Here is a 25,314-nt window from a genome sequence, read left to right as displayed (position 1 = left end):
AAGAGGAAATGAGCATGAAAGCTAGAGGGACAGAAGTCTTTACTGTCACCAAAAAGTGAACGTTTGGAATACCTAGGAAAAGGAGTGGTTTTGAATTTGTGCCATAAATGTTTACATTGATAAAAAAAAAACAGGGGAAGGCCCAATAACTCGATGACATACACCAAATCAAGTGTCCATATGATTTGCTTCACAATTATTGTAATTAGGACTTCCTTTGGCTAGTAGGTATTTCCTCAGTATTTCTCATTATATAAATATTTATAAATATCCTCAGTATTTCCTTATATAAACAGATTAATTTTGCAGTTTCACCCCCCCCATGACTTTTATAATATAATATGCTTTAGGTGGGAAAAATGTCTTTGGAATCTGTAACATAAACAGGTAATGGGATTGTGTTTATCTTTTATGTAATTAAATTAATAAATTTCTTTATCATTATGTGTGTTCCATGGCACATATGTGGAAGCCAGAGGATAACTTTGTGAAGTGAATTCCCTCTTTATGTGTGTTTTAGAGATAGAACTCAGGTTTTTGGGTTTGCAAGTACATTTTACTTAGGGATCCATCTGACCAGCTCCAATATTAAATTAAAAATTAAATTAAAAAATTATTTTATTTTATTTTATGTGTATGAGCGTTTGTCTATATGTATGCATGTGCACCATGTGCATCCTTGTTGCCCACAGAATCCAGAAAAGGGCATCAGATTACCTGGAATTGAAGTTACAGATAATTGTGAGCTACTGTGTGGGTGCTGGGAATTGAACCTTAGTCTTCTGGAAGAGCAGCCAATGCTCTTACCTACTGAGACATCTTTTCAGCCCAATATTGGCTAATTTTTAATAAGCTTTCCTTTTTCATCCTAGAAGACTTTAATGCCTATTAGAGAGGTCATTATTTTTTTTTTTCCTTTTTGAGACAATGTCTCATGTAACCCAGGTTAGCCCTGAACACTGTAGTCAAGGATGACCTTGAACTCCCAATCCTCCTGTTGGAACTTAGTTTGCCAAAATGAGTATTATTTTCACATATGAAGGGAACCCTCATAATTCCAACTTGAGATATTGCGGTCATATCAAATTTGTTACCTAAACATGCTCCAGAAAATAATGATCAACAATTTTTTCCAAGCATCTTTTATATATTTTTTATAACAAACAGCATGTTATACATTCTCTTATAAATGTGCTACTTGAATTATTAAAATATTGTAGCCAGGTGTGGTGGTGCACACCTCGTATCCCAGCACTTGGAAGGCAGAAGCAGGTGGATCTCTGTGAGTTAGCAGCCAGCCTGATGTACAAAGTCCAAGTTCCAGGACTATCAGGGCTGTTATACAGAGAAACCCTGTCTCAAAAAAACAAAACAAAATTTATAATAGCTTCTGGGAATTGAATAAATGCTTCTCCCATGATTTTGCCTGGTCCGACCTCAGTGCTTCTGGTCTCTGTGTTACACCATAGCTTCTCATCAGTACCAGTACTGCTGTGAGACTGTATATTTTCCTTCTTTTCAGGAACACTTTACCCTTGTTGGATAAGAAAAGTCCTCTTTTAGTTCAGTATGGGGATTCAACTGAAGACTTTGAAAGATACTATAAGTGTAGACGCTTCAAATTTGATGGCCTCATGAGGATTCCACAGCTTCTTTGGAATACAACTAATAATGTCCATGACCACCATCCTTTACCCTTTTCAGTGGGATATTTTTTTAAACAAGAAATTTGTCATGCTGTTCACATACAAGAATAGTTTCAGTGGGGTCAAGGGCTCCCCTGGATTTTAAATTTGTTAGAGATACTTTTAAATAAAGTTTAGTGGTTCTTTTTTTTTTTTAATAAAAAATTGTATTTATTTGGAAGCATTCAGAATGTCAACAAAACAGCTGCAATTCTTTTGCAATTACAGAGTGGTATTCATTTAACAGAACAATTATCTTCATATAAGATGCATCAGAGACAACTGAAGATGAAAAAAAAAACCAAACCAAAACAAAACAAAAACTACCGTCCCCATATATAACTAATTTGTGCTGTGCACCAACAAGGACCTGCTTTAAATTTTCATGCTGATTTACAACTCCCAGATTGTACCAGGCAAGGTTAGTGGCTATTGAAAACACCACCAGACAGGGCTCTCTGAAGACACATTCGGTAGTGTGTTAACTATACAAAATGAGGCACTGTACTGTTTAAAAACAAATCTTACACAGCACTACATTTCAATTTTTTTCTTTAAAAGGAGTGAGTTATGTGTGTACAGGGGGGTTAAATGCTTTATAGAAAAAGTGCGATAGAACTTCGTCTTCCTCTTCTTCCTCATCCTCTTCATCGTTTCCTCTTCCTTCTTCTCCTTGCTCTTTTAAGCCTTGACCACCCCCCTTTTCACCACATCGGATTTTCCTTTAGCTCTGTAGGCAGCAACATCCTTTTTGTATTTTTCCTTCAGCTTGTCACGTGCAGCAATGTTCCACATCTCTCCCAGTTTCTTTGCAATATCACCAATGGATAAGCCAGGGTGTTCTCCTTTGATTTTTGGGCGATACTCAGAACAGAACAAGAAGGCTGGCTGAAGGAGGCCTCTTGGGTGCATTGGGGTCCTTGAACTTCTTTTTGGTCTCCCCTTTGGGGGGGGTGTAGGTTTTCATTTCTCTCTCATAATGAGCCTTGTCAGCCTTTGCCATGTCTTCAAATTTCCCCTTTTCTTTAGCAGACATGGTCTTCCACTTTTCTGAGTACTTCTTCAAGAACTCTGAGAAGTTGACAGAAGCATCGGAACTGCTTCTTGTGCTCCTCCGGGCAAGTTTGCTCAAAGAATGGATGTGAGGACATTTTGCCTCTCGGTTTCTTAGGATCTCCTTGGCCCATGTTTAGTTGATTTTTCTCCGCAAGGCACAGAGTCGCCCAGTGCCCGTCCGGCTCTCGCTTCCCCTGGCACTGTCTCTGTGGAGCTCAATGTACTGCAGCGCCTGTCAAGTTTAGTGGTTCTTAATATTTCCATTTTCTTTGGGAGAAACCTTAACACCTGAGTTACAGGATGTAAAATGCAAAACAAAATTGCATTTTGCTTACTTAAGGGGCTATGAATTTCCATTTATTTTAGCTTAATCTGCACTGATTTTCAATTGAATAGTTAGTACAGTGGAATCTACTTTTTTAATCTTTCATTTTCATCTTTCCCATTTTTTTAATGATTTATGCATAAGATAGGACAACACATTAAGTCATATTTCATGTATATTATTTATGTAATAAAAATGTTTTCTTGGAAATCCAAGAAATGTTTATTATAATATTTGGCAAATATTTTCTTTAAGGAACTAGCTAGCAAATGTTTTTATATTTGAAGAACAAATGTAGGGTCTGTCACAATTAACACACTCACCATTGTGTCAATGAAGAAACTGGAATTGACAAATGTGTGTTGGTGTGTTCCAGTAAGCAGGACATGAGATGAATTTCACTGCCAATACAAAATAAAGAAAATGAGGCAAGGGTCCCAAGTAGAATAATCAGAAAATTTTCAAGCATAAGAGGTTAAATTTAAATATATATAGTGTATTACTGTTCTAGTAACTTCCATGTTGATTTTTAACCCACAATTAAAGGCTTAATTTTTGTGTAGGTGTGTGTATATGCACGTGCATGCAGGAACCTGCAGAGGTCGGAAAAGGGCACATAGTCCTCTGAAGCTGGAATTACAGGCAGGATGAGGGTGCCAAGAACTGAACTCTAGTCCTCTGTAAAAGCAGTAAGTTCTCTTAGACTTCTCTTCCGTTACCATTGCCTACAATTTTTAATAAAAGTATTTTCCAGAAAAAAATCAGAATTTTCTTTAAAATATTTTGATTCTGGTTAACACATGGGATTCAGTGTGACTTCAGTAACCCACATGCATAGTATGCACTGATTAAGTCTAGCCTCCTTTTATCCTCTTTCTCGCCCACTCCCAACCTCCAATAATCAATATTTTGCATTCAGGTTGGTATTTTTTTTACTTATGCATATGAAAGAGAAGATGTGACTGTGTGGCTTATTTCCCTTAATCCCTTCAAGTTCCATTTTCCTACAAAACATAGAATTTAATTCTTTGTAAATAAATGTCATGTTTGATTTATCCATTCTTCTATTGATATACAGCTAGGTTTTACATCCTATATCCTAGGTATTGTGAAGAGTGCTTCAATAAGCATGGGTCTGAAGGTCTCTCTTTGGAAGGCTGCTTTTATTTCCTGTCTACATACATTGCAGCATGTTGAGAGCAACATAGATGGTCTTTTCATTTTTAGGAACCTCCATACTGTTCTCCATGATGGCTATGTTAGTTTCAATCCCCGGTTCCATGGGTGGTGTTTCTACTCCTCATATTCTGGCCATCACTTAATATTTTTATTGTTCTGGTAGTAGCCGTTTACATTGTAGTAAGATAATATAGCTCATGGTTTTGATTCATTTTCTCTGATGACTAATGGATGATCATATTTTCATAATTGTTGACATTTGTATTTCTTCTTTTGAGACATTCAGGTCATTTGCCCATTCTTTCATTTGATTAACTTTCAAGTTTTTTAATTCCTTACACAATATTATATACAAATTCTATGTAAAATGCACAGTAAAAAACACTTCCCACTCTGCATGGTCTCTTCAGTCTCTTGGGTGTTGTCTCAGCTTTTGGAGCTTTTTAGTTTGAAGTAATACCATTTGTTTATTTTTTAGTTTCCCATTCTTTGGGGGGGTTATATAAAAAACATGGCCTATTTCAATAGGGGAAGTGTCTCTCCTACAGAATTTTCTTTCTAACTAGTAGACTATTAAATTTTTTTATTTGTATTTTTCTGTATCTTGTTTTGTTCAATCCTTCTTTTCCTTTATTTTTCTGTCTTCTTAAAATTGTACTAATTTCAAGTCAGTTTGATAATTTAGTTTATCAGCCTTAACTCACAAAAGGTCATCATCTGGACGAGGAATGAACTGCAGTTGTTTTCAGTGTAGTTAATGACATTTGCAGATCCAAAGTGTATCTTCCTTGTTCATGTGTCTTTATTTTAGAAGTAGTGGATTAACTGGCAGCATTTAAAAAAATCTTGTCAAGTATATATTCTTGGGGTGGCCACATGGCTCACGGGCAAAGTAACTTGTTATTGAGTTAGCCAACATGAGTTCTATATCCAGGACCCACACAGTGAAAGGACAGAATTAACTCACACAACTAAGTTGTTTGCTAACCTTCACATGCATGACGTGGCGGGCGCGCGCGCGCACACACACACACACACACACACACACACACACACACACACACACATACACTATACTTTAAAATCCATGTGAATTTAGGGAGTTTTTTGAATCTCTTCACTCCTGATCTCTGGACTAAAGATTAGTAAACAGAAGGTGCAAGGGCTGGGTGGAAAATCATGATAATACATTCATTATTCCTTGTCACACGATTGAAATCAAGAGATTAGTATCCTAAAGGCAGTGGGACCAGGACTTATCCCTGGTGTATGAACTTGCTTTTTGGAGCCCATTCCCTATGGTGGGATACCTTGCTTAGTCCTGATGGTGGGTGGGGGTGGGCGGGGCTTGGTCCTGACTCAGCTTGGTATGCCAGACTTTGTAGACACCCCAATAGGAGGCCTTACCCCACTCTGAGTAGTGGATGGGGGAGGGGATGAGGGGAGGGGGGTGAGAAGAGAGGGGGGAACTGTGGTCGGTATGTAAAATGAAAAAAAAAATTTTAAATAAACTTTCTTTGAATCTGGACTCTTCAATAACTTAGACATAATGTAAAAGTTCAATAATTGAAGAAGTCTGCGCTCTGTGAGATTTCAAAACCAGATAAAGATCATGAAGTGTGTAGAGTGATTATGAATAGTTTAGACTGGGTGGTGGTGGTGGTGGTGGTGGTGGTGGTGGTGCACGCCTTTGATCCCAGCACTTGGGAAGCAGAGGCAGGTGGATCTCTGTGAATTGGAGGCCAGCCTGGTCTGTAGAGTGAGCTCCAGGACAGATTCCAAAGCTACACAGTGAAATCTTGTCTTTTTTTTTTTTAAGAAAATTTTTCATTCATTTTACACACCAATCAAAGATCCCCTCTTCCCTCTTCCCACCCCGAGCTGCCTCCTCCCAACCCCCTTTCATCCCCCAGCAAGAAGGCAAGGCCTCTCATGGGTAGGCACATCCAGTAGAGGCAAGTTCAAGCCCTTCCCCCTGCCTCAAGGCTGCATGAGGTGTCCCATCATAGGTAGTGGGCTCCAAAAAGCCTGTGCACCAGGGATGGATTCTGATCCTACCACCAGGGGGCCCTCCAAGCAGATCAAGCTACACAACTGTCTCACCATGCAGAGGCCTAGTCCAGTCCCATGCAGACCCCACAGCCATTGATCCAACTTTCATGAGTTCCCACTAGTTTGGTTTGGTTGCCTCTGCAGGTTTCCCCATCATGATCCTGATGCACTTGCTCATAGAATTCCTCTTTCTTTGACTGGATTCCTGGACCCTCTCGCTTCCCATACAAGAGTTTTGTTAAGCTTAGTGGCTAGCTGTCAGTGCCATTAATCTGTATTCGTAAGTGGAAACCCTGTCTTGAAAAAAATAAAAAGAATACAGATTAATGGCACTGAAAGCTAGCCACTGAGCTTAACAAAACTCTTGCATGGGAAGTGAGAGGGGTGTCATCAGATGGAACATATCATGTCAATACATCTCAAGTGTTAGTTGGTACTGATAAATACATTAACCAACAAAAAATTAGAATCATTGAAAAAATTCTATAGCCACAAATTATTTTTTAAAACTTCCATTTATGAACTTTCAGGGCCAGCTTGCTTTATTTTATTCTACCACACATTTAAGGACAAAATAAATTGAATAAAAACCAAAAACTTCAAGAGAATTGATGGGGGAAATTTTAATCTCATTTTATAAAGTTTAATTTCTAAAAGTCTGTGTACGTGGTGCATGTATGTGTATGTATTCATGTGTGAGTGTGGAGGTCAGAGTCTCCTAATTTTTAAATATATTTTAAAACATTAGTGTATGTGTGTGCACAAACATCAGCCATGTATGCTAAGGAGTGTGTATGGAGGTCAGTGGACACCTACTTTGATGTGGGTACCAGGGATTGAACTTAGGCTGCCAGTGGGTAAAGAGAAGAAAATATATGATTTCCATGGATGAATGTAGTTGTAAAAAGTTTAAAATGTGGGCAACCCATCCAGAAATATATGACCCAAAAAATAATACCTGACGGTAAATAATTTGATTTGTAATCTAGATAATACATTTAAGACTAAATAATGGGAAAAACTAGATTTTTATCACAGTATCAGATTAATGGATGATAATCATCTCAGATAGATGCAAGGAGTAAATTTGATAAATTAATCAGTCAATGATAATAAACTGGGTGAATAATACAAAAAAAGTTTCCTCAGTGTGGGAAAGCTTAAAATAGCCTACACCAAACACATAGACTTCATAGTGAAATGCCGGTCACTTCCTCTGTGAGGTTAAGGTACCTATAACTGCCCCATTGACTCAGTTAGAGGTTGGCTGTTCTAGGCAGAACATGTGGTAGCATTAAGAAAGTAAACATATAAAGCAGTCCTGAGCCTAGATATGAAGAAAACTAATTGTTTATCTTTCAGAAGGGAACATAGTTTTACAATTTTTTATATTAACAGACTACTTATTGAAGAAAATATAAACACTGTGTGTGGTGGCACATGCCTGCCATCCAAGCACTGGAGAACAAGAGGTAAAAGATTCAGGGGTTCAGTCATCCTCAGTTACATAGTAAGTTCAAGCCCAGACTGGGCTACATTAAACTCTGCCTTTCCTCTCCCCCAAGCCTTAAATAAATAAATAAAGCCATGCTACCAGGTAAGCCTGTGCTTTCAGCCTCTACCTGATGTAGAGTGTCAGCCCTAATTAACTTTTTTTTTTAAATTCAAAATAGATTCTTTTCTCATATAATATACCCTGATTACAGTTTCCTCTTCCCCTAATCCTCTCAGTTCCTCCCCACTTCCTTTCTCCTCTGGATCCACCCCCTTTCTGTCTCTCATTAGAAAAGAACAGGCTTTTAAGAGATAATGGCCAAACATGACAAAACATGACATGATAAAACAAAAACCATCACATTGAGGCTGGATACAGCAAGCTACTAGAAGGAAAAGAGTCCCAGAAGCAGGCACAAGAATCAGGAACCCACTCGTTCACATACTCAGAAGTCCCATAAAAAATATTAAGCTGAAAGCTATTACTATATAGAGAGGACCTGGTGCAGACCCATGCAGCCACACTTTCAAATAAGCAAGCTAGATTATTTAATACTTTGATAGATAGCCATATGGTGCAGTGATTTTTTTAATCAGAAAAATCAATTTCAAGCAGATTCAAAATCTCAATATGTTAAATAGCATTCTAAGGCTTTCAGAGTGAACACTAGGAAATATTTTATGGACTTCAGGTCTGGAATACTTATTAAAAGAGAGACAGAATATTGTGGTTGATATATTGTGCACCCCAATAAACTTATTTTGGGTCAGAGAACAGAATAGCCACTAGACAGACATAGAAGCCAGGCATGGTGGCACACACCTTTAATCCTAGGACTTGAGATCTCATGTCATACTTGGGAAAGACACACACCTTTAATCTCAGAAAGTGATGGCAGGAAGCAAAAAGGTATATAAGGCATGAAGACCAGGAACTAGAGGTCTTTTTTAAGCTTTTAGCAGAAATTCAGCTGAGATTCATTTGGATGAGGACACAGAGGTTTCCAGTTTGAGGAAATAGTATCCGATGAGGAATTATCGAGGTGAGCTTAGCTGTGACTTGTTCTGCTTTTATGATCTTTCAGCGTTCACCCCAATATCTGGCTCCCAAAAGATTAATTAGAACATACTGTAACCAATTCTTCTGTTTACCAAAATTCTCTACTGTATTTTCTAGGTGTGTGTGTGTGGTGTACATAGTCATACAAAGCAGTGTGTTGATTCATGTGATTATGGAGTCTCAGGATGCTTACATCTGACATTAGTAAGCTGGCAATCAGGAGACGTGACAGCAATGTTGTCCTTACCCAAGTCCAAAGTGCAAGAACCAAGAGGCAGTGCAAGTTGCAGGTTCTAGTCCCCATTCAAAGGAGAAGCACGCTGTCACAGCTTGGAGTCAGGCAGGGAGGGGAGGACCAGGAGCAAGTGTCTTATTCATTTATTCACTTAGTGTCACAGAGAGAGAACCTCCAAGCCACACCCAGAATAGCATTTTCTAACGCATCTACAAAAGTGGTAGAAGATATTCCCAACGTGGGCCAGGAAGGTGGTTTAGCATGTGGGCAGTTACCAAGCCTGCTGACCTGAGTTCAGTCTGCGGGACCCACATGGTGGAAGAGACTCAGGTTCCACAAGTTGTATTCTGACCGCCACACACAGACAGACAGACAGACAGACAGACAGACAGACAGACACACACACACACACACACACACACACATACACACACACACACACACCATGACCCATAATTCTCCCAAAATCTAAAAACAAATGTGATGAAAAATTTAAAAGCAATATCGACAATGTGTGTAAACCAGAAGAACCATGTTTAGATGTTATAAAAGACTGTAAAGGATGCACAACTAACTAGAAAACCAGGAAACCATTTCAAGAGTGAGCACCCAAATAGTCAATGAACACAACATTACAGGAAACTACGTGATGAAAAGGTGCTCAACCTCGTTAGTAGTTCAGGGAATTTAAAACTAAACCACAATGAGAAAAAAAGCCAATCAGAAACATGTCACCTGTGTCAGCCCCCCTGACACTCATTGATTCTTGTCCCTTAGGCTATAAGTGACAAGAATCATACAGGTATGTGGAGTGTGGCTACAGACATTCATATACAGAGAGGTGTTGGGCAGATTTATTGTTTTTATTTGTACTGTAGTTTTCAATACTAAGGTAATTTTAAAAAATAAAGTCTAGTGGACTAGGCTATGTGTGTGCTAAGGTAAATGCCTGTCAAATTTAATGTGCATGTGAATGACCCAGCAATCTTGCTGAAATGGGATTTATGATTGATTCTGTAGATGGGAAGCTGGTATTTTGCATTCTAACAGGCTCCCAGGTGAGGCGATGCAGCAGCTCCAGGCTGCTGGACCACATGTGAAGGGTCTTTGCCCCCGCGCATCTAAGTAGACAGAAACTGCAGACAGCTGAGTGAAGCCAATGGTTTATAAACTGTCAAGGATGTCTGTTTCCTTTCAGTTGGTTCTCTGAGGCTGCTGCGCTTTGGAGTTCGACAGAATGAAGGCTACAGCTGTGTCAGGCAGGGTCTTCCTCCTTTGTCTGTTGTTTTGGAATGCTTCTGGACTTGAGCCAGGTATAAATAAGAAATATCTTTGGAAGATATTGATTTAAAGAGACATTTCTGAGGAACAGCTTACCCTTCCTCGCTGATCGTACAACAGTGAGGGTTGATGTTTCCCATTAAGCTTAGTTTAAACATGAAGTTAGCATGTTGAGGCTGTGCTTAAGGTCTTATTTTATTACAATCAATTTGATGGTTCTTCAGATTCAGTTTATATGATTAACGGCCTCTTATGAAAGGTTCATTTTATTTATTTATTTATTTATTTATTTATTTATTTATTTATTTATTTATTTATTTATTTGGTTGTGGTCTGATTGTTCTTTATTTTATATCTAGAATCCACCAATGAGTGAGTACATACCATAACTGTCTTTCTGGGTTTGGGTTACCTCACTCAGGATGATTTTTTCTAGTTCCATCCATTTGCCTGCAAATTTCATGCTTTCATTGTTTTTCTCTGCTGAGTAGTACTCCATTGTGTATATGTACCACATTTTTTCATCCATTCTTCCGTTGATGGGCATCTAGGTTGTTTCCAGCTTTTGGCTATTACAAATAGTGCTGCTATGAACATAGCTGAGCATGTATCTTTGTGGTATAAATCAGCATTCCTTGGGTAGATGCCTAAGAGTGGGATGGCTGGGTCTTGAGGTAGTTCGATTCCTAATTTTCTGAGAAACCGCCATACTGATTTCCACAGTGGTTGTACAAGTTTACATTCCCACCAACAGTGGAGGAGTGTTCCCTTTGCTCCACATCCTCTCCAACATTGGTTGTCATTGGTGTTTTTGATCGTAGCCATTCTAACAGGTGTAAGGTGGTATCTCAGAGTCATTTTGATTTGCATTTCTCTGATGATTAAGGATGTTGAGCATTTCTTTAAATGTCTTTCAGCCATTTGTAGTTCTTGTTTTGTGAATTCTCTGTTTAGCTCTTTAGCCCATTTTTTAATTGGACTGTTCAGTGCTTTGATGTCTAGTTTCTTGAGTTCTTTATATATTGTGGAGATCAATCCTCTGTCAGATGTGGGGCTGGTGAAGATCTTTTCCCAATCTGTTGGCTGTCTTTTTGTCTTATTGACTGTGTCTTTTGCCCTGCAAAAGCTTCACAGTTTCGAGAGGTCCCATTTATTAATGGTTGTGCTCAGGGTCTGTGCTGTCGGTGTTTTATTTAGGAAATGGTCTCCGGTGCCAATGCATTCAAGAGTGCTTCCTATTTTCTTTTCTATTAAGTTTAGTGTAACTGGATTTATGTTTAGGTCTTTGATCCACTTGGACTTGAGTTTTGTGCATGGTGACAGATATGGATCTATTTGTAATCTTTTACATATTGACATCCAGTTATGCCAGCACCATTTGTTGAAGATACTTTCTTTGTTCCATTGTATAGTTTTGGCTCCTTTGTCAAAAACCAGGTGTTCATATGTGCATGGATTAATGTCAGGGTCTTCAATTCGATTCCATTGGTCCGTATGTCAGTTTTTATACCAGTACCAAGTTGTTTTTATTACTATAGCTCTATAGTAGAGTTTGAGGTCCGGGATGGTGATGCCTCCAAGGGTTGCTTTATCGTATAGGATTCTTTTAGCTATCCTGGGTCTTTTGTTTTTCCATATAAAGTTGAGTATTTTTCTTTCCAAGTCTGTGAAGAATTGTGTTGGGATTTTGATGGGGATTGCATTGAATCTGTAGATTGCTTTTGGTAAGATTGCCATTTTTACTATGTTAATCCTACCTATCCATGAGCATGGGAGATCCTTCCATTTTCTGATATCTTCTTCAATTTCTTTCTTTGGAGATTTAAAGTTCTTATCAAAAAGGTCTTTCACTTGTTTAGTTAGTGTTATCCCAAGCTATTTTATATTATTTGTGGCTATTGTAAAGGGTGATGTTTCTCTGACTTCTTTCTCAGCCCTTTTATCATTTGTGTATAGGAGGGCTACTGATTTTTTTGAGTTGATCTTGTATCCTGCCACTTTACTGAAGGAGTTTATCAGCTGTAGAAGTTCCCTGGTAGAGTTTTTGGGGTCACTTATGTATACTATCATATCATCTGCAAATAGTGAAAGTTTGACTTCTTGAAAGGTTCATTTTTTAAAAGGTTATTTTGTGTGTGCAGGTCCATAGAGGCCAGAGGGCAGTTTTCCAGTAGTCCGTGCTCCTCTGCTTTGGAGGCAAGGACTCTGGTTAGTCTTGCTGCTGAGCTTCTGCTGAATCTTCTGCCTCCACCTCCCTTAATTAATTAATTAATTAATTAATTAATTAATATTATTATTACTATTATTTTTTGAGACAGGCTGTTGTGAATGCAGCGTGTAGTGGCCTGGCATTCACTAGCCCAGGTGCTGGCCTGAAACACTCAACAATCCTCCTGCCTCTTCCTTTCCTTTTCAACAACCAGTCCTATGTTTCTTTTGTAACTTGGATTCATATAATTTGAGAAAGTCAAAAAAGGCTTCATCAGCCACAGGGATGTGCCTGTATGTATGAACCTGGGAAAGGAGGGTGCTCCACAGAATGAAAATTGCAGGTGGGATATAGTTGCTTTTTTTATACACTGAGATGCCAGAAATAGGTAAACCCCAACTCTGGTACTTAACTGGGTGAACTTAAGCTAGTTACTTGAAGTCCATGTGTCTAATTTTGTTCACGAGTGAAAATGACTTGGGGTATATTCTACCCTAAAATAAGACGATAGTTGGGCTGGTATCTGGGAGGAGGGGACTGGACCTGCCTGGACTGAGTCTATCAGGTCGATCCCAGTCCTCGGGGGAGACCTTGATCTGGAGGAGGTGGGAATGGGGGATGGGCTGGGGGGAAGAGGAGGGGGGCAGGAAGGGAGAGAACAAGGGAATCTGTGGCTATTATGTAGAACTGAATAGTATTGTAAAATAAATAATAATAATAATAATAAATAATAAAAAAAGATGGCTCCATGGGTGAGAGCACTTCCTGCTAACCCTGACAGCCCGAGTTCTGTCTCCGGGGAACCTACATGGAGGAAGGAGAGAACTGACGCTTGCAGGCTGTCCTCTGAACTCCACATGTAAAAGGTGACACGTGAGTGCCCTTCCCCCATAAATTAAAAAAGTGTAATAAAAGAAGCCAAGAGAGCCAATGACCTGAAAACACCCAAATCTGTCTTGGTATTATGTGCAGGAGATGAGAGAATGTCTCCGGCTTGCGTGAACGTGGCAGCCCATTAGCTGTTTCTCATGCTGCCATGAGGTGATTGCCTGTGGGCTTTTCTTGCATTTGGAGGGGTACCCACCCCCACATCTGTAGGGGCACCCCCCTTCACTTGGCACTCTGGCTCTCAGATGGGGAGGTTTTGCTGTCCAGGGCAGCTTGGCAGTTTTGCCTGTTTCAATTGGGTTGTGACTGGCACATCTGTGGCTGCTCAGGGATATTACCAACCGTTCTACCATGTACAGCCAACAAGGCCACTCCCAAGCATCCACAGCTGAGCAAGCAGCCAGGTAGGCCCTAGAGCAGTGTGGTTCTCAACCTTCCTAATGCTGTGACCCTTTAATACAGTTCCTTATGTTGTGGTGACCCCCCCAACCATAAACTTATTTTCATGTTACTTTATAACTGTAATTTTGCTACTGTTATAAATTGTAATGTAAATATCTGATATACATATGGTCTTAGGCAACCCCTGCAAAAGGACCGTTCAGTCCCCAAAGAGATTGTTACCCACAGGTTGAACTACTGCCCTAGAGGGTTTTGCTTCTGCTTTGAAGTGCTTTAAAAGCACATGTTTTTGAAATCTCCCTTTCCTTTCAAAACTCTTGTTAGAAACTAGCTAAAACCACAGGCATTTTCCACTCTGTCATGGTTTCTGATATCTGAAGGCAGTCATTTTCTCTTCATGGACCTCTCAGTGAGTAACCAGCCATGGCAGGTTGTCTGTAACAAACCAGAGGCACCAACTATTGCCTTTTTTCATGATTGCTCTCGGTGTCTGGGGGATGGTAGAGCTGCTGTTGTCCTCATCTTGCTGGGTACGCCCACATCTGCTCGGTTGTTCCTCGTTCTGGGGTTCTCCTGCCCGAAGGCACTTTTCCTTTTGTCATGTGAGTCTAATATTTCTACACAAGACGGAAACAGTGTTGTGTGACTGAGGGCAGGGTTGGCATTAAATATTTTCGAGTCAGATTAGCACTAGAAAACTCATGAAAAAAAATAGGTTAAAACTCCCTGCACCAATGGTATTACTGATCTATTTTATTTTGTTAAATATCACGGTTTTCCTGATCTTTCATGCCTGGTACACACAAAGGCTTCAGTTGGTCCTTCCTCTAGAAGAGACTGTTATAAAAATTAAACAAACGGCTGTGTGCCACGATTGCTCCCATCGTTCTTCATAACTTTTCACTTGCTTCTGTTATTGTTCTTGGTCATCTTGCAGCTCTTGGTGTCCATTATATTAAATGTACTAAAACGATGTATGAGAGAGCTCAGGGTCTTATTAATGCCTTATTAATGTGTGAAGTGATTAAGCAGGGCAGGAATGCCCAGGTGGTGCTGATGTTCTCCAGCCTCAGACCCGACTTTGGTTAGCAAGGCCTTGAGTAAATTACTAACATTGTTAAAGGGAAATAGATAACCTGTGTGAAGAGAAAATGATTTACTTAATGGTGCTCTAGTTCTCACCTTTTCACTCTAAGATACGGCCCTTCACTGGAGAGACTGCAGTCTCCAGACTTGACAGGCTTTGTGCATTATTTAACCTTTTGAGCACCCCATTTTCATTTGGGAAAGGAAGAGATTACCTTTCCTGTCCAGAATCTCCTTGTACTTGTAGCAAGAACAGATGATATGTTGATCTAGCAACAGTAGAACTCTAACCATCATGTGGGGGGGAAAGCAAACTTGTGGTATGATTTTTTTTCCCCAAGAATGATAGCTAGCCTGCCCATGAATGGTTTAGTTTCTAAGGTAAATGTGTCCATCATTGAGTTACCTAGTTCACAAATCTTGGATTGGATAAAAGGAAAAAATGGAGAATTATTATTTCTGCTTGGACCTGGCCATGAAGATTATGTCATGATAATAAAATTAAGAGGCAAATGATTTTTGGATACGTTTCATTCCCACTACAAAATCTCAATTCTAAAGGTGTCAGTACTGTTCTGGCCATCAAATTCTTCATAAGGCAATTGGTGCTATTCATTTTTACAGCAAAGATAAGTTTCCCATCAAAGCTAAATAAGGTGCATATTATTATTATTGTCGTTGTTATTTTAGCAGTGACTTCAGTATGTTCTGATGATTGGCTGATAGTGAGAATGAGAAGGAAGCCATTTGATAATGACACAGAAGTGAGAGCTGATGACATACACCTAGGGAACAACTGCTCTGTAACCAGGCTACTGAGCTTCAACTATGAGTTTTCCTATCCCGTTGTCTCCTGTGGGATCAATAAATTTGTAAGTGCTACATGATTTTCCTTTACTCTGCATATTTTGTGGGTACATAGTCTCGTAATCCCTTCCTTCCCCCACTTTATTCTGCTGAGCATTGAATTCAAGGTCTCGCCATACGAGGCAAGTGCTCTACCCACTGAGCCGTCTTGCCAGCATGAGGATGTTTTTTAAATTAAAAACTTTCACCACAATTATAACTCATGTGATTGTTTCTTGAAAAAAGTCTAGTACACACACACACACACACACACACACACACACACACACACACGATGATAAAATTTCTGGTTAGGAGTTTTGTAAAAGTCCACAGTTATAGCTTATATCTTCTCTATTCACCCCATGTCCTGTCAAATTGTATATTTTAGGACACTGTAAATAGAAATATGTAAATAGGGACCTATTTTGGAAAGAGAGAACATACCTTAAAGTGTTCAAAGTTGGGGGCTGGAGAGATGGTTCAGTGCTTAATAGTCTTCCAGGGGACAAGGGTTTGATTCCAAGCACTCACATAGTGGTTCACAACTGTCTGTAACTTTAGTCCCAGGAGGTCTGGCACCCTCTTCTGACCTCCACAGGCATGGCACAGCCACACAGGCAAAATACCTATATATATATATATATTTCATGTGAATTATGTATAATGTACATAATAATATGTAGATAATAAAAAATGAAAAGAGTTCCCAGTGTTGTCTTTGTTTTTCTGTTTGGTTTGTGGAGATAGAAGCAAAAGGGTTTAAGGTCAAACACACACAAAAAATGGAGAATAAAATGTTTTTCACATCTATTTTATTCCTGCAAAATTAATGTAAAATAAAAATTTCCTGTTTTTCTACAACTGTCAGATTATATTCATATTATTAAAGCACATGATCCCATGCCTTCTCATTTCAGGTGTTCCAGGGAAAGGTTTTCATCTTGTCTGAGATCACGTACAAGCTGGAGTTGGATCTCACCTATCATTTCCAGGTGGTTTGCTCTGTGAAGAGGTAGGTATGGGTAGACAACTGCTCTTCTTATACATTTCTAAATTTATCTGTTGATGGGTAGATGTTTAAAGACAGGTTAGCTACTGAAATGCCTTAGAGGATGCCTCTGGCACATCTGTGTTTGCTAAAACATCCTCTGTTAGGAAAAATTGCAAGTGTACAGAAGAATTAAAAGGAATTTGTAGGGAACTTCTGTATAACTAGAGTCTATCATTCAAAAAAAATTTAAAAATTACATGTTATGTGTGTGCATGTGTGTGTAAATGTAGATGTGTCTGGGCGTACTCATACCACAACATGTGTGTGTAGATGTAGATGTGTCTGGGCGTACTCATACCACAACATGTGTGTGTAGATGTAGATGTGTCTGGGCGTACTCATTCCACAACATGTGTGTGGAGGACAGAGGACAACTTAAGGGTCACTTACCTACCATGTTGGTCCCTGGGGTTAAACTGAGGTCGTCAGGTTTGGTGGCAAGCACCTTGACTCACTGAGTCATCTCACTGGCCACACTTTATCACATATATAGTTTAAAAATATTAAACTTTAATATGCATATAGTTCCCTACCATTTTAAATTGAAATGAGTACATTCCCCTCTAAGTATTATATACAAATAATGAATTAGAACACAATTGCAGGAATTTTACATACAGTCAAATATGTAACTATACAATTGCTGTGGAATGCAGAAATATGAAGTAGGAATTCAGCTAACTATGGCAAAAAGAGTTAAGAACTCTTCCAGAGGATAAAGCTAAGTTTTACAGAGACTTGGTGATATTGGCTTTTGAATATTAGCTGTTTTCTGCTATGAATTTCTCATGTGCTATTGTTTTTCCATTCTTAGAACAGTGTGTTTGATCGTTCATTGGGAACAATTTCTTCTAAACAATTAAATTATTTGGATAACATCTCCCAACAGTGCTAAAAGCAACCACACAGTCAAGACACCTAATTTCAGGCCTTTCTGTAACTATCATCATTAGCAACATCTGACCAGGACCTTCTCCAGATGAAAATATCTTATCTGAGATATTTCCCAGACTTTCTAAGAACAGACCACAGATAGATAGCATCCAGACTATCTGTTAGAGAAAGCCAGGCAGATGTGCTAATTAAGCTTAACCCTCCTCTCTTCCAAATGTCGTCTCTAGCTCGAGATCTCTAACAATTAACTCAGAACTAAAGGGCTTTTACTTACCAGTTATGTCAAGCTGTGACTCAGGTTGCCTAGCTACTGAGTGCACTTCCCCTGCCCTGCCAGAAAACAGCACAGCTAAGATAGATTTTGGGCTAAAGGGGGAAAAAAGGCAGTTTTATTTTCACTCATGACTGATAGACTTTTAACATTTTAACTAACCACTTCTAAGAATATAGTTTGAGTACATAATTTTCCCTTCCAACTGAATTTAGCCCTTAGTTGATTCTATTCCCCATTAGTCACTTCCTTTTTGGGTTGTAAATGATAGCTGATAATTACTACTCATTGTGTGGATCTTATTGTATCACGAATCTTAAAAGTTCTTATCAATAAAAACAAACCTGAAGCCAGGTATTGGGGTGAATGCTGGAAGATCAGAGAAGCAGAACAAACCACAGCTACTTCACCTTGCCTGGCCAGTTCCTCAGCTGATTCTGTTTCCTCAGATTAGAAGCCTCTGTGTCCTCATCTGAATGGGTCTCAGCTGAACTGCTGCTAGAAGCCTAAAAGCTTAACCAGCCAAATGCTTCTAGTTTCTGGTCTTCATGCCTTATATATCTTTCTGCTTTCTGCCATCACTCCCTGGGATTAAAGGCTCACTTCTTGGGATTAAAGGCATGTGTCACCATGCCTGGCTGTTTCTAATGTGGCCTTGAACTCACAGAGATCCAGAGGGATTTCTGCCTCTGGAATGCTAGGATTAAAGGCATGTGCTACCTCTACGTTTAATATTGTGGCTGTTCCGTTCTCTGACCCCAGATAAGTTTATTAGCATGCACAATTATTTCGGGGAACACAATACCACCACATCTTATCTCCTTTTTTGACCCTGAAAGAATTCAAGCCTGTGTGACCTTGCCTTGGCCAGAGAATTGCTGCTTTGTGTGGGCATATAACTGAAATACCTAAGAGATAAGGAGAAGTAGAAGACAGAGACTTGAAAGGACTAGAAGAATGAGCTGGATGATGGGGAAGAGCTGGATGACGGGGAAGAAAGAGCTGGATGACGGAGAAGAAAGAGCTGGATGACGGGGAAGGAAGAGCTGGAGGATGGGGAAGGAAGGGCTGGAGGACAGGGAAGGAAGGGCTGGAGGACGGGGAAGGAAGGGCTGGAGGACAGGGAAGGAAGGGCTGGAGGACGGGGAAGGAAGGGCTGGATGACGGGGAAGGGCTGGATGACGGGGAAGGGCTGGATGACGGGGAAGGGCTGGATGACGGGGAAGAGCTGGATGACGGGGAAGAGCTGGATGATGGGGAAGAGCTGGATGATGGGGAAGAGCTGGATGACGGGGAATTGAGATAGAACTTAGAACAGCAGAAAAATGCAGAGAGAAATCAGGCTCAAGAAAGGAGTTAAGTAAGAGCAGAATAGAAACTGTGTAGAGAGAGAACTGACTCAGGAATAAAATGTATGAACTAAAGAGTTTCGTGTATGTGTAGATTCATTTTGGAATCCCTCAGATTAATTAATCCACCACTGGTAGCATTTCTTCTGGAACTCTGGGAAAAGACTATAGAGGAGTTGGACCCCAATAGTCTTTGATATACAATTATATGTATTTATCAAATAAGTTCTATGTTCTACTTTCTCATTTCCGTTCCGTTGATGTACTTGATCTTTGTGTCAGTGTCACACTGTCTGGACTACTCTTAAGTTACCTTGCGACTTAGCAATGTTATTTTCAGTCGTTAGGGGTGTTTTCCCACAGGTTGTCACTATATCCTCATGTTTCCTGATGGGTGGAAAAGATCAGACAGGGAAAGTTCTGTGTCCTTCAAACTTTAAGTAACCTGCACATCATCCTGTCCAGCACTGTAACTAGAGTGCCACATGCGGCATTTATCTTTACACAAAACTGGAGTTTAGTTCTTTAGTCAAACAAGACCCCCTCACCCCCAGGTGCTCAGTGACAACATGTCTGCTTGTTTACAGTGCTGATTTAGAATATGTCCTTTGTCATAGAATGTTATAGTTAGTGCTGCTCATGCGAATAAATACACATGATTCAGATGGGTGGTAGCCCATGATTCATCACAAATATTTAGGGTTCTCTTGATGTGTCTTTGAACTTTTTTTATTTTAAAAAATTTTTCTTTTTTTTTTAAACTTTACATACTAATCCCAGTTCCCCCCCCTCCCCTTCTCTCACAAACCCCACCTCCCCTCATCCCACCCTCCATCCACTCTTCAGAGAGGGTAAGGCCTCAGGGAAAACACACAGACAGCTGACCCAAGCTGTGAGCTATGGATTCTGGCCTGTCAGCTGGGGAACATGCATGGGACCGAACTAGGCCCTCTAAATGTAGATGGGTGACAGTTATGTGTCTAGATCTGTTTGGGGAGCCCCTAGCAGTGGGACCAGGACTTATCTTGGGTGCATGAAATAGTTTTTTGGAACACATTCCCTAGGGTGGAATACCTTGCTCAGCCTTGACACAGGAGAGGAGCTTGGTCCTGCCTCAACTTAGTATGCCTCTGAACTTTTAAATGACATTTCTTCAAAGTCCTGTATTTTCAAAAATATTTTTATTTTAATTATGCATATGTGTCTCAGTGTATACATTCATATGATGAATACAGTTGCTTTGGGGCCAGAGTGTTGGATTCCTTAGAGCTGGAATTATAGGTTGTTGTGGGCCACCTAGTGTAGATGCTGGGAATCAAACTTGGCCCCTTTGCAAGAGCAGTATATGACTTTAACCGCCGAGTCATTTCTCTAGCTCCCAGTCCTGTATTTTTTTTTTATGATAGCCGACTTTAAGTTGTGTTCTAATAATAGAGATGAAGACAAATATCAGATGATTTAAAGGATGAGTGATGAGCAAGACATGCGTTATAGGAAGCATGATTGAACATTTCTGATGCTCCAGCTAATGTGGTGACAGCCTTCTTCAATCATCACATTTGATATTAATTCTGTAAAGAATGTACATTAAGCTTTCCTCTCAGTGAAGGCACTGAAGCTCTAGGCATTGTACAGCCCTATAAATGGAAAACCTTATGACATATTAAAGCCAGGATCTGATTGTTTCACAGGTGTCAGGTTCTATCAGTGCTTCTGCAAACCTTTGACCAAGCTGTTCTTTGTGGTCTTCTCTAAATGAATCATGAAACTGTAGCCCTAGAGCTGAGGCTAGGGAAACCTTTGGCTTTCTGAGGAATAGGTATACATCTCTGGTCATACAAAAAAATTTTCAAAGTAGTATGACTTCCACATACTCCCTGGAACAGTGTCAGAAATGTGCCTAGTTCCTTTAACCTGAGAGTTGTTTTCCCAACCTCCCCTCAACCCCAGTGGCTGCAGTAATAGCTGCCGTATTTTTTTATAAGAACCACATGCTTATCTCTCATGTGATTAATCCAGAGCTAGCTCTTGTTTCCAAACTTCATTTGCAGAGCAGTTACAGGCAATGAGGTATATGAAAAGGCTGCCTTCCTTTCATTTATGTGCAGAGAAAGAAGTAACAACATGGAAGGTACATTGTAACTCCTAAAATGGAGTTTGGTGGATCAGGTTGGCCGGGTATCATTTCTTCTTAATGCTTTGATAGGACAGCTCTCCTCTCTAGCAGGCTGAGTTTGATGGTAGACTTATTTTCTACATGGTGGATGGAAGTTTATTTTCTTTCCTTCTAGATTTGTTTTACATCTTTACCGCAGTTTCCCCTCCCTCCTCTATTCCCAGTCCCCCCAACCATTCCTCTTCCATTTCTGTTCAGAAGAGGGGAGGACTCCCATGGATATCGACAAAACAAAGCACACCAAGTTGCAGTAAGAATAAGCACCTTCTCTTAAGTCTGGGCAAGGCGACTCAGTATAAGGACAAGGGGCCCAAATGCCAGCAAAAGATTTAGAGACAGCCCCTGCTCCCACGCTTAGGAGTCTTATAAGAAGACTAAGCTACACAACTGTCACATATATGCAGAGGGCCTAGGACAGTCCCACACAGGATCCCTGGTTGTCAGTCAGTCTTTGTAAGCTCTTGTGAGCCAAGGTGAGTTGATTCTGTGGGTTTTCTTGTGATGTCCTTGACTCTTCTGGCTCCCACAATCCTTCCTTCCTTTCTTCAGCAGGATTCCCTGAGCTCAGCCTGATATTTGGCTGTGGGTCTCTGTGGCTATTTCTATCAGTTGTTATATGACGTCTCTCTAATGACAATTGGACTAGACATCAATCTATATATATAGCAGAATATTGTTAAGCATCATTACATTGACTTTTTTTTTTCTCCAGCTGTGTTTGCTTCTATCTTAGGTCTCTGGGCCATCCAGGCTGTAGACTCTGGCACACCAGGCAGTGTCAAGGGTGGGCTCCCTCTTGTGGCATGGGTCTCAGACTGGTCTCAGTCATTGATTGGACACTCCCACAATCTCTGTGCCACCATTAAACATCCCATAGGCAGAACAGAGTGTAGGTCAAAGGCTATGTGGCTGGGTTGGTGTTCCAATCCCTCCACTGGAAGTCTTGCCTGGTCACAGTTGATGACCAGTTCAGACTGGTCCTATTGCTAGGACTTTTATCTGGGGTCATCCTTATAGATTCCTGGGAGTTTTCTTAGCACTAGGTTTCTACCTGACCCCAAAATGTGCCCCCCTTTCCAGTCATCTTTCAGTATTCTCTCCCTACCCCCCACTCCACCTGATCCCTCATGTTCCCATCCCCACTTGTCCCCAGTCCACCCATGAAATCTCTTCTATTTTTCCCTTCCCAGGGAGATCCAAGCATGTCCCCCTTGAGCTCTCCATGTTACTTAGTTTCTCTGAGGCTGTGGATTGTAGCATGATTATCCTTTACATTACAGCTAATATCCACTTATAAGTGAGTATATACCATGTTTCTCTTTCTGGGTCTGGGTTACCTCACTCAGGATGGTTTTTCCTAGTTCCATCCATTTGCCTTTAAATCTCCTGTTGTCCCTGTTTTTAACAGCTGAGTAATACTCCATTGTGTAAATGTGCCACATTTTCTTTATCCATTCTTCACTTGAGGGACATCTAGGTTGTTTCCAGGTTCTGGTTATTACTCTATGAACTTTGAACAAATGCCCTTGTGGTATGATTGAGCATCCTTTTGGTATGTGCCCAAGAATCTATTCTATTTTCAATGTCAATCCCCTTACTCCACCCCCCAAACTAGGTAGTTGCTGCTGCTGTGGTGTGCGTGCGTGTGCATGCGTGCATGTGTGCGTGCGTGTGTGTGTGTGTGTGTGTGTGTGTGTGTGTGTGTGTGTGTGTGTGTAGGCTAGATGTAACTGGTGTGGAATCATAGTCTGTCAGTTCCAGATAGAATATTTGTCATATTAGATGATGTTTGAAACCCTTATTCTGAGATTCTAGGGCCAATTCTAGATAAATCATCTGGGTAAATATTAACTTTATGATTCTATTAAAAACTTTATATTCATATTCATTAAGCTAACTTCCCTTTCTCTCCAATCATTTTTGTTGTTGTTGTTGTTGTTTTCGAGACAAGGTTTCTCTAACAGCCCTGGCTGCCCTGGAACTTGACTTTGTAGACCAGGCTGGCCTTGAACTCACAGAAATCTGCCTATCTCTACCTCCTGAGTGCTGGGATTAAAGGTGTGCGCCACTATGCCTGGCTCTCTCCAACCATTTTTAAAGTAGTACACAAATCATAAAACATCTATATTTTCTGTTAGATTATCTGTACAACTATCAGTTCTCTGCTTTTTTTTTCTGTTTGTTTTGCTTTTAGGCCTAAATTATTTTCTATGGAGTCTTTTGGATTAAATGGGTATAGTGTGAGTACCTTCGGGAGTGGCACTCAAGTAATTGGACAACAGTGGTCAATTTCTTTGCAAAGTAAAACATGTGAACCTATTTTAGCAGTTCTCATAAGGTAAGAGAAGTCTATTATTTTCATGGCTAATGGTAATTTGTTAATTAAAACTTCACTAAAGGAACTGTATAAGTTTGAATTCCATGTGTTCAGCATGCTTGCGTTTTATAATAGATCTTCCAGGCTTGGGCATTTGTTTCTGTCATAGACAGTACCTTGGTTAAATGTCCATAAACATGAATAGATTACATCCTGTCAGGCTCCTTACATTTTTATTTTGAGCACTAAATTGTTTTCAAGAGAGTCTGTGATAAGGAGAAATAGCTTTCCTAGACAGCCAACACTAAATCTCTGGTTTCTTAACACCTATAGAAAAGCAACTAAGAATATACATATATGATTTGGGGATAATAGATATAGAGAAGTAGGCCAGCAAAGTTTAAAAATTTCAAGAGTTTGTTACTTCTCAGTGTTTTCCCCATATAATACCCCCAGATAAGTATTTTTGATACACTTGGGTAATGTCATCAATGATATTTCAACAATAGAGATTTGATTCTTCCTATTGCTTCAGGTTGAGCATCTGAAAGCTGGGTGAGCTTTCTATGAAAGTGATTTTTAACTGCTTTCCCCTTAACCCACAGGACCAACTGCCTGTGAACCACTGGATTAATAATTCCTGTGTTAAGACTCTTTGTTCCCTGAGATACAGAAGAAAGTGGTGTAATACTAGCCTGGGACCCAGTTTTGGCCACACTGTTGTTTTGTTCAAGACCAGTAGTGACATCTGTTAACCTGTTTAAATGCCTTCTGGAATTTAGGAGACTGTAGCTCTGTAATGTCATGTTTAAATGTTTTACTGAGTTATTTCTAAGGGCATTTGTCACCAGAACTTTCTATTTGGAGGCCAAAGTTCTAATAAAGCTGTTATCATATGAGAGCTTCCTTGTAAGTCAGGCCGCATGATGATTCCTTCTCCCACATTAAAATATGAAACACTCAAAGAGCATGTGTCTCTCAGCTTGAATTTGGGCTTAAAAGGGGTGTTCTAATTCATCTGTGAATTTAAATTATCCAGTATATCTGTAAAGATAATTTCATAGCAATATGGAAGTCTATGCTTCTGAGCACACATTGTTAAGGGTGCTGGGCCAAACTCATTGTCATTGGCCCAAATCACATGAAAATGAGGACAACTAATGAAGTGAAAGAAAACACACTGACTGTTAGCTTCAAAGCTCAGCCCTGAGCTTGCTCCAGAATCCTACAACACAACAAACGGGTCCAAGCAACTGCTAATGGGATGCCCTCTATGGGTTCCATGCAAGTTTGGAACAATTGAAAACAGAGTTCTTTGAGTTATTTTTCTATTTCTGTGTAGAGACACCATGGCCAGAGCAACTTATGAAAGAAAGCATGCAATTTTTTTTGGGGGGGGGAGTCATGGTTGTAGAGTGTGGTTAGGTCCATAACCATCATGGTGGGGAGCATGGC

General features: G+C 40.0%; 1 protein-coding gene and 1 pseudogene across 1 annotated transcript; one reads left to right on the top strand and one right to left on the bottom strand.

Moving 5' to 3' along the window:
* Nucleotides 1–2,253: 2,253 nt before the first annotated feature.
* LOC102911284 (high mobility group protein B1 pseudogene) lies at nucleotides 2,254–2,872 on the bottom strand (annotated as a pseudogene).
* Nucleotides 2,873–15,648: 12,776 nt separating this feature from the next.
* Nucleotides 15,649–23,958, top strand: Oosp4b (oocyte secreted protein family member 4B). The gene is made up of 3 exons (XM_042284026.2): nucleotides 15,649–15,824; nucleotides 16,719–16,813; nucleotides 23,737–23,958. The coding sequence occupies exons 1-3, from the start codon at nucleotides 15,684–15,686 to the stop codon at nucleotides 23,882–23,884; spliced, it is 384 nt and encodes a 127-aa protein (XP_042139960.2). The 5' UTR covers nucleotides 15,649–15,683; the 3' UTR covers nucleotides 23,885–23,958.
* Nucleotides 23,959–25,314: the final 1,356 nt, after the last annotated feature.

Source organism: Peromyscus maniculatus, chromosome 1, assembly GCF_049852395.1.
Source record: "Peromyscus maniculatus bairdii isolate BWxNUB_F1_BW_parent chromosome 1, HU_Pman_BW_mat_3.1, whole genome shotgun sequence".
Classification (NCBI taxonomy): domain Eukaryota; kingdom Metazoa; phylum Chordata; class Mammalia; order Rodentia; family Cricetidae; genus Peromyscus; species Peromyscus maniculatus.
This window is presented reverse-complemented; position numbering and strand designations above follow the sequence as displayed.

Excerpts from the sequence above, each read along its gene's own strand:
- Oosp4b (XM_042284026.2), top strand. The coding sequence starts at position 15,684 with ATGAGAAGGAAGCCATTTGATAATGACACAGAAGTGAGAGCTGATGAC. Across the intron at positions 15,825-16,718 it reads CCTGTGGGATCAATAAATTT|GTGTTCCAGGGAAAGGTTTT; the intron begins GTAAGTGCTACA and ends TTCTCATTTCAG. Across the intron at positions 16,814-23,736 it reads GTGGTTTGCTCTGTGAAGAG|GCCTAAATTATTTTCTATGG; the intron begins GTAGGTATGGGT and ends TTTTGCTTTTAG.